Raw genomic sequence first — 9,343 nt, forward strand, 5'->3', positions numbered from 1 at the left:
CAACTGTTTTTTGTTTTTTTTGGGGTCTCAAACATGGGAAGGCACTTGGAGCGCACACTCTCTGGCGCTCAATTTGAGGGAAGCCATCCAGGCTGCACGTGGAGCATATTCCATATTCTTGGCTACCACCATTGGCACTATGTCAAAAAAATGCTTACACACAACAAGCACAGTGGAGGAAGACATGTTAGATGTGGGTTTTCTCTCAAGTCTTAATCATATAATATAACGGTTGGGGTTTCCTGTTTTCTATATGCTTTACATTTTGCATGTTTTTCCCCTTGTCTGTAGGCAAAGCAAGTCAAAAAGCAAATTTGAAAAAGCATGACATTGAAGTGCAAGAACTTATGGATTCTGCAGCAGAACCCTTGCCGGATTCTGCAAGCACCAAAAAAAGACCAGGAAAAGCTCGTATAAAAGAACCAATTGCCGAAGAGATGACCAAAGAAGAAAAACACAGATACTGGAATTTAAGCCATGCTGCTAGAATATGGTTGAGGAGAATTATTCCAGCCCATCATCATTTAGAGCATTCAGACAAATCTCTTGGTGAAATACACACTGATGGGGAAAATCCAACCATTCTCCTTCAAAAAAGTGCTGACACTTCTTCCACTGGATTGCAAGTTTTTCCTGAAAAATGTGACACAGGATTGGAAGAAACTGACCAGCTGAAGGGAGATGTTTCTAACAACCAGTTTAAGGAGTGTGTTGATGCTCTGGAGGTATTTAAGGTAAACAAGGAATATTTTCTAAAGATTCTACAAGAGCCAAACATTGGGACCAAGCATTTCCAGAGTCTGCAGAATTCCAATCCCAAAGCCAGATTAACCAAGTCTGTGTCATATCCTGCACCAAATTCACAACCCGCAAAAAATATTAGGCCTAGAACTGTCAAACACAAGCAAAATGAAAGTTGGTCCTTCCCAAAAGGTGAAAAATTGGTTCCTGCTTCCCAAGCACCTGAGTTTGGTGCATCCAAATCTCAGAAGGAATATCATTTGAAGTCAATGCCTTTCATGGCCGACAATAATAGTATAGGAAGCTTGGATTCGTCCCAGGGATTAAGTCACCAAGGGTGGAATCAACAGGTTATTAATCGTTTCAAAGAAATCAAGCAGAGAATAAAGCATGTGCTCAAGGAGAACAGGACAGAAAGTAACCACACATCTACCGAAGCAGTTCTTGAAAGAGATCCTTCTGGAAAAGAGATGCCTAAAAGGCCAGAGATTTCTGATTATGATATCAGCAGGGGAAGACCAGACTGCATACAAAGAGCATCCTCTCTTAACGAGTCTCTGGGTAGATATACTGAGTTGTTTGAGCGCAGTTTTGGGGGAGAGACCAAGTGGCTTCACTCTAAGAGCCTAAAGTTGACAAACGAAAGTAAAATTCCACCAAGTGGGAGTGCTCCAAAGCCCTTTAGAAGGAGACTCTCTCTGCCTGATCTTGATGCTTTGTGTTCCTTTCTAAATGAGGCGCCTAGTGATGCTCTAAGCTCAGAGATGCATGCAATTGAACCAATACATGCTGATCTAGAGACTGAATTTCAGAAAGATATCCAATCTTCAGAAAATCTAATGGCGGGTGGAAATTATGAGGGAACTGCAACTGGGGAAAGCATTCTTCACCAAGATCAGAAGATTGGTTTGACAATGAGCCTCAGCAGAGAGCTTGAAGATCCTTGTACAGAGCTGGCAGAACCAAGTCCAGTTTCTGATCTTGAAACTTTCTTTCCAGATGATATAACCAGCATTGCAGAGCTTCCAATTTATGAAGGTAATTGTGCACACCTCCTACCTATGTAGTTATCTGAGGCTAACAGAATTTCTCACTTAATATAATGGAATTTGAAACAAGACAGATGAAAATTTTCAGTCTCTAAATTACCCTGTAGAAATATATGATGGGAAATAATATGAAAGAGAAGACTGACTACATCTTGACTAAGAATATATAATAAATTATGTTAGAATTAGTGGCTCAAATTAGAACACTAGTGGGATGCCAAGGAGACGGGAGTGGAGTGAACGTCAGGGATTTCTAAAATACGTCCGTACAATTAGCGTTTAGGGTTTTCCTATATATATATATATATTATGATGTAACCTTGAATCATAAATAGCAAAATACAGCTGCACCCTCTGTGGATGTAAGCACATTGTCAAATCACGTTAAATCTGTGTCTCGACTCCCTCTTTTTGATTCTATTGTTCATCATTGTTGTATACGGTAACTAACAAATTACCTTATAATGATCCGTATTTATAGATAGGCTAGGAGTGGTAAATAAATAAACTTATATCAAATAAGGAAGGGAATAAGAATAGTGTAAAATGTTCTAACAATCCACAACACCCAGGTTATAATTGTTGTCTTTTCTTATTGAAACATGATTAATCTTTGGTGATGAACTTGATGATTTGCTTGAAGCTCAAACTACTTTTCCTGTTAAGTGTTGGCAATTGAATCTTTTGGCTCAACTGTATCAGGTCTGGGGTTAAATCCTAGGGGCTCTCAAATAGACGAGCCAGATACTTCTGCTCACCACCAAACCAAGTCCAGCACAGACTCTTTACCAGCTGAGAGTGTTGAAAATCATTTCCTGCATTTTCATTTGGATGATGCTGACTTCAACTATGTGAGACTTGTTCTTGAGCTGTCAGGCTTCAACAAAACCGACCACCTTGGAACATGGTACTCACTAGACCAGCCACTGTCTCCTTCATTGTTCAAGGAACTGGAGGCTTTGCTTCACCCTCAACTTGAAGACTATGGAGAGGAAATTGATGGGAGTTGTGATGATCACAAGCTTCTGTTTGATTTAATCAATGATACACTCCTTGAGGTTTATGAGAGATCATTCACCTACTTCCCAAAGGCCTTCTCCTTCAATCACCAGATCCGTCCAATGCCAAAGGGGCACCATCTTCTTGAGGAGGTCTGGGAAAGACTTGGCTGGCACCTGAGCTTGAGGCCAGAGCTGGACCAGTCATTGGATGACGTTGTGGCTCGAGACATGACAAAGGGTGATGGTTGGATGAAGCTCCAGTTTGATAATGAGTGTGTGGCGCTTGAGCTAGAGGATTTGATATTCGACCAACTCTTAGATGAACTTATTTGTTCCTGAATCCTGAGATTGTTGAGCCTCCTGCATCTGCATGCAGCCTTGTATGTAAAAGTTTTGTTTGCAGTATATTATTGTATATATATACTTAGAAAATTCTTGTATCAATTGTTACGGTCCACTTCATGCTAAAAAAAAATAAATGCCATATATCGGAATGGGGAAAAGTAGAACTTTGATTGACACATGATCTTTCCCTTTGAATTACCCAAGTTTTCATTTTCTTACAAATGGAGCAATAGGGAAAAATAAGAAAGATATTCAATTTTCAGATTCCAGCTATTATGGTCGAATTTGATTAAGAAGAAGCTTCAATTGTTTTAGTTTTTTTTTTTTTTTTTTAGCCAAAACAAAGTGGGTCTGAAACTAATGATGATCTCACCGAATAGATGTGATGTAAGAGACACAACACTTTAGTGCTTCTGTGATGGCGGAATAAATAAAAAATTACACAGCACCATTTGAAACAAGGGAAAATTAGTGACATATAGAACACGTGATAGTTGCTGATTGATTTGACCCGTGACACACCATTAAATTATTGAACGGACATGAGAAAAATGATCAATTGCATTTATCAGATGTTCACAAATGCCATTTGTGATACAAGTCCATTTAGTTTCGTATTAACCCTAAAAAAATGGAGATTTTTGTAAAGAATTTAACCCAAAAAAAACCAAAAAAAAAAACAAAAAAACAATGTTATTGGGCTCATAATATTGCAAGTTTCGTATTAACCTAGAGATTTATTATTATTATTATTATCATTATTATTATTATTATTTTTGCAAACAAAAAGAAAACATATTTTAATAAGCGAAAAATGTTTCCCTTTTATTATTTTCGTAAATCATTTTCCCCTCTCACAGTAACGCTCAACCCGCCTTTCTCTCCTTCACGGCTTCACGCTCAACCCACACAACCGACCTTCTTCTTCTTCTCGCTCAACTCCAGAGTCTCCTTCTCTTCTCTCTCTCTCTGATTATCACACACACTATCTCTCAGGTACTCTCGTCTCTCTCCGGATTCGGCTTCTGGTTTTCCCTTCGCCGTCGCCGTTGGGTTATCGCATCTCAGGTACTCTCGTTTCTCCTGCAGCTCATTCTCGTACTTATCTCTATATTTATGCTAACTCTATCAGAAATTAAAACTCAGGTATTAGTAATGACAGTAAGATTAGTTGGATTGATTAGAAGATTGACAATTTCCTATGAATGTGGATGCGTTGGCATTCGAATTGTTAAAAAATGAATGATGTTTTTCTGTTCTTTGGGTGCTCCTAAATCCTTTGAACTTGCTCATTAATAGAAAACATTCAAGACGGTTTGAGGAAGCCAGTGTTAAGGATGTCAGCTATGTTTGGGTAAAAAATGGACCTAATTTTTGTCTCATCTTAACACCTCAGATTTTGGGTAATCAAATCATTGACCCAGTTAATGGAACCATGGGGCTACACTACTAATTTTTGTGTTGCTTTTAGTTTTTGTTTAGGAAATAGAGAAGTTTGATGGAATCATTCGTATCTTGAGTTCAAATTGTTTTCATAAGAAAAAAAAAAGGTAAAGAATCCTTCTATTTTCACTCACATTGTCATGACTTGCAGGAGTTGGTTGAGTATCTTTGGTGTTGTCATTATTGGTGCTTTTGTAATTTGAACTTGATCATTAATGGAAAAAATGGATTTCATGAGCTTGGTGTGTAATCCTTATTGTCATATATAAGGATGGGAGTAAATCGTGGTGGCAAGTCTTGGAACCTGAAGAGTCCATATTTTAGCGTGAAATTTAGCGTGTTGTTTGAGGTACTCCTACACTGGCGCTTGGGGGATTGTATGCATTCTTTTTGCACCTTGCTTTGGACCAATTTGTCTTATAGGCTAGTTGTTTACTTTTTGGTGGCTCTCTCCTGTAGTTGAATTATATCAGGTTAGCCTGAAATTGCATTGCACTTCATCCTCAACTATGATTTGCCCAGTAAATGACTTTCTGTGGATATTATCACAGAAATGTAGTCAATGATATTCAGGGCACTGGTCCTTGTGCTGAAATAAGTGTTTTTCATTGAGGCTTATGATTGTTTCAGTGTAAATTTTTTTTGTAGGAAAATGTTTTCATTGAAATCATTTTTCAGGAAAATGATTTTTACCTGAAAGGCTCGTAAGGAAAATCAGCAAATATTTCTTGTATTTTCATTCAACCATATTAACATGTAACAACATAAAAATACTAATATAAAGCAACTTAAAAAATCAACCCAAAAATTATGTTTAATTAAAATATACATATATTGACTAACAATGAGATTATGTATTGTAGAGTTTGGATAGCACCACATGGTGAATGTTTGATAAAATTCCTTTAGTAGATGTGCTTGCTTATTTGTTCCTAACTGTTTGTAAGTGCATTTACATCATCTTACTGCTCTTAGAATGAATATGTTTTTCTCAACATTACCATCATATGGGCAGGGTATCTAGCATGAAGAGAAAGTGAAGGAATAACTAGTCTGAATTCAAGGCATTATGAATATGTTGAACTTAAGGAGAGCTTGAGGGATAAGAAAAGAAAGACAGATGTGGGTGCGCTGTGGAAAACCTCTTTGGCACTTAGAAGCGTTGAGACAATCCTCTAAATCTCCATGGACCTTTTCATTGGTTTCTCTCTACTCGGGTACTCACAGGAAATCCAAGCTTGCCCCTTTACAGGTTACCAGTTACCCCTCCTCCTCCTCAGTCTCCCCCACCCCAACCCCCCTCTTCTTTCTCTCTCTCTCTCATGCTCACACACACACACACAAAAGCATGCATAAAAATCTCTTGAATCTTTTTATGTGTGTGTTTTTTAGAAAGGTAAGTATCATGTCTTGGGACTTTTTGGCAGGAGAGGAAAATGATGGACAGGTTTAAGCTATATGCTAAAGGAGGTGATGGCGGCAATGGTTGTTCCAGTTTTCGCCGCGGTCGGCATGATCGCTGTGGCAGACCCGATGGTAGGTTAGTAGTTTAATGTCTAGAACCATTATTTTGATTGTATTGTATGTTATATTCAGCTTTTCAATGTAAGTTATATGAGTTGTAATCTTTTCCTTTAACTGGAATATGTTGGATCTATAGACAAGATTTTCTTTTTCTTTTTCTTTTTCTGTTAGATACTGATTTCTGTCAAAAAAAAAAAAAAAAACCCTTGAGACTCGATAGATATGATCATTTTACTATTAAGGAGTTTCTAATGTAGTGGGATTTGTAAATGCTAATTTGTAATATTGCTACTTTGTTGTCTATCTTGGGAACCGATATAGGTGGTAATGGTGGAAGAGGTGGTGATGTTATTTTGGAATGTTCCCCCACAGTTTGGGACTTCAGCGGTTTGCAACATCATGTTGTATGTAACTTTCCCTTTTCTATCTTTCAAACAAAGTATAGCTTGATGCACCAGCAGTGACAAAATTGAGTGAAAGTTATGGTCTCTTGCAGGCTGCAAACAAGGGGGGACCAGGAACCTCAAAGAATATGATAGGAACCAGAGGCGAAAATAAGGTTATTGTTCTAAAGCTGTTACATTCCTGCAAAATTGTTCATATGGACCATAATTGACCGCTTAACTAACTGGATTCAGTGATTCATTAACAAAATATTACCTCTGCTAGGTTGTCTATGTTCCTGTTGGCACTGTGTTACATCTTATAGAGGGTGAAATCCCTACCATTATTGAAAACTTTTCTTCAACAGATCTGGATCCATGGGAGATTCCTGGTACACTTGTCGATGATATATCTAAATCTAATCAGGGATCTGTTTATAATGACCCAAATGTTGTAGCTGAAGTTGAATCAGTTCTAAGAACTGATTACTCATTAGCTCAAACTGAAGGACCTATGGAGATGTCGATAAGCATGAAGCAGACGACTCAAGTTGCATCAACTGATGCTCTTTCTCAATTTTCTTTATCATATAATACATCCAAAATTTGCACAAAAGAAGAGACAGCTGACAAAGAAGAGATAGAGGAAACAGAACAAATGAAATACAATGTTGCAGAATTAACAGAACAAGGTCAACAAATTATAGTTGCTCGAGGAGGGGAGGGCGGTTTGGGTAATGTTTCTGCTGGAAAATTTCCAAAGAAGCCCAAGTCTATGAGTCCTGGGGTCGATAAGGATAATACCTTTGATGTCGAAGTGTCTGATGGTGATCAGTCCTCTCTTAGTAAGGGTTTTCCTGGTTCTGAATCTGTTCTTATGTTGGAACTCAAGAGTATTGCTGATGTGAGCCTTGTGGGGATGCCTAATGCTGGTAAAAGTACACTACTGGGTGCTATATCAAGGGCTAAGCCCACTGTAGGGCACTATGCCTTCACAACTCTTAGGCCGAATTTAGGGAATCTGAACTATGATGACTTATCAATCACGGTGGCTGATGTTCCCGGACTCATAAAGGGTGCCCATGAAAATCGTGGACTCGGGCATGCATTCCTGCGCCACATCGAACGCACAAAGGTTCTGGCCTACGTGGTAGACCTAGCTGCTGCATTAGATGGTAGAAAGGGTATTCCACCATGGGAACAGCTGAAAGATCTTATTTTGGAGCTTGAGTACCATCAAGAGGGTTTATCTGATCGGCCATCCTTAATAGTGGCAAATAAAATTGATGAGAATGGGACTGAAGAAGTGTATGAAGAACTAAAAAGAAGGGTGCCAGGTGTTCCTATGTTTCCTGTCTGTGCTGTTTTGGAGGAGGGAATACCAGAGTTGAAAACTGGTCTCAAAGGACTTGTGAATGGTGAAATTTCCACCAGACTCAGTTTAGATGGAATATTGCTTGATTAGGTGGTTAATAATGTCGGGAATCTCTCTTGGGTTGAGCATCAGTTTGAATTGTGTCAGAAGACTCAACCAATGTTGTTTTTAATGCTTGGGGTGCAGGGTCTACAGTTCTCTGTGACTCTTCAGGCTGTTTTCCCGGTTGAGGAAATGATGGAATCATCAGAAGCTTTCTTTATCAATTTACACCCGAATAGCAGGTTTATATTTCCTTAATTTTGTCAATTTTAAGCCTGAATAACTAGTTCAAATGGAAACCCTAATGCAGCAGTGCTAATTCACAGTCTGATAAATTATGTTGGATTTAAGACCAATCCTTGGTCTTGCCTCTTCTTCCACGCCCAAAGCAGCTTAAAATCCACCAACTCTAGGCCCTAAATAGATTTGGGTTTAGCTGGTTAGACTGGGCTCACAAAATGAGTCCATTGCATCTGGGCCTAAAGCGACCAACTTGCTATTGGAACAGATAGCCTCTTGTTTCTATAATTTCTTCGAGGTTGCTAATTAATGATCTAAATGTATTAATGTAATTTGTTGGTATTATAATATAAATTAAATAATTGAATTTATCATTTTCTATCGGATTAATTTTTTGATATGAATACTAATTTAACACGGTGTCAAAGTAAATGTCCCGAATTCGAACCTACAAGTCTACCTATGGAGGCCAAAGTCATGTTTACGTGAAATATTTAAATGAAATTAAAAAATAATAATAATAACAATGTCAAGAGGGTTGACATTATTATTAAAAAGCTTGAGGAATGGAACCAGGCTGCCATGATGAGGCACATTTGAAATTTGTTTGTGAGAGCTGGATTCCTTTGGGTTGCATGGGTAAAGGAAAATCTTCTAAAGGGTAAGAGCTTTTGGCAAGTTTCTATCCCTCAGATTTGCACTTGGAGTTGGAGAAAATTGTTGAAGCTTAGAGATGAAGCAAAACATTTTCTCTCTTTTAATGTTGGTAATGGGAAGAATATTTATCTTTAGTTTGATGCTTGGCACTCATATAGGGTGCTAGATGAGAAGTATGGGCATAGAGTCATCTATGATGCTCATAGTAAACTTGAAGCCCGGTTAGACTCAATTATCCATAATGGTCAATGATATTAGCCTGCTGCTCATTCGGATCATCTTGTTAATATTCAAAGTAGGTTGTATATGGTTTCCATTGGTGACGAGGATAAGCCAAAATGGAATGCTTCAAAAACTAGTAAGTTCTTTTGCTCAGAAACTTGGGATTCCATTCGGGTTAAGGAAAATGTTGTGGATTGGTGGGCTTTGGTTTGGTTTCATTTTTCAATTCCTAAACAAGCTTTCATTACTTGGTTAGCAATGATGGATGCTTTGTCCACTGGGAGGAAGTTGCTAATATGCAGGCTTCAAGGGGATGTGAAA

The 9,343-nt window shown here is 38.2% G+C and overlaps 2 protein-coding genes across 3 annotated transcripts; both read left to right on the plus strand.

Annotated features, from left to right (window-relative positions):
- Positions 1 to 3,243, plus strand: LOC132164391 (protein TRM32-like). The gene is made up of 3 exons (XM_059574898.1): positions 1 to 193; positions 292 to 1,779; positions 2,493 to 3,243. Exons 1-3 carry the CDS (start codon positions 34 to 36, stop codon positions 3,128 to 3,130), a joined length of 2,286 nt encoding a protein of 761 aa, XP_059430881.1. The 5' UTR covers positions 1 to 33; the 3' UTR covers positions 3,131 to 3,243.
- A 756-nt stretch (positions 3,244 to 3,999) lies between these two features.
- On the plus strand, positions 4,000 to 8,156 carry LOC132163571 (probable GTP-binding protein OBGM, mitochondrial). 2 transcript variants are annotated; one of them, XM_059573902.1, is made up of 6 exons: positions 4,000 to 4,204; positions 5,595 to 5,831; positions 6,007 to 6,115; positions 6,425 to 6,507; positions 6,600 to 6,662; positions 6,773 to 8,156. In XM_059573902.1, exons 2-6 carry the CDS (start codon positions 5,700 to 5,702, stop codon positions 7,949 to 7,951), a joined length of 1,566 nt encoding a protein of 521 aa, XP_059429885.1. In that variant the 5' UTR covers positions 4,000 to 4,204; positions 5,595 to 5,699; the 3' UTR covers positions 7,952 to 8,156. The 2 variants fall into 2 exon arrangements, with proteins under 2 accessions (XP_059429885.1, XP_059429886.1); XM_059573903.1 differs by lacking the exons at positions 4,000 to 4,204; positions 5,595 to 5,831 and having other exon boundaries at positions 6,036 to 6,119.
- Positions 8,157 to 9,343: the final 1,187 nt, after the last annotated feature.

The sequence above is a fragment of the Corylus avellana genome, chromosome ca10 (genome assembly GCF_901000735.1).
Source record: "Corylus avellana chromosome ca10, CavTom2PMs-1.0".
NCBI lineage: Eukaryota > Viridiplantae > Streptophyta > Magnoliopsida > Fagales > Betulaceae > Corylus > Corylus avellana.

Excerpts from the sequence above, each read along its gene's own strand:
- LOC132164391 (XM_059574898.1), top strand. The coding sequence starts at position 34 with ATGGGAAGGCACTTGGAGCGCACACTCTCTGGCGCTCAATTTGAGGGA. Across the intron at positions 194-291 it reads TGGAGGAAGACATGTTAGAT|GCAAAGCAAGTCAAAAAGCA; the intron begins GTGGGTTTTCTC and ends CCTTGTCTGTAG. Across the intron at positions 1,780-2,492 it reads AGAGCTTCCAATTTATGAAG|GTCTGGGGTTAAATCCTAGG; the intron begins GTAATTGTGCAC and ends CAACTGTATCAG.
- LOC132163571 (XM_059573902.1), top strand. The coding sequence starts at position 5,700 with ATGTGGGTGCGCTGTGGAAAACCTCTTTGGCACTTAGAAGCGTTGAGA. Across the intron at positions 6,508-6,599 it reads GCGGTTTGCAACATCATGTT|GCTGCAAACAAGGGGGGACC; the intron begins GTATGTAACTTT and ends GGTCTCTTGCAG. Across the intron at positions 6,663-6,772 it reads GAACCAGAGGCGAAAATAAG|GTTGTCTATGTTCCTGTTGG; the intron begins GTTATTGTTCTA and ends TACCTCTGCTAG.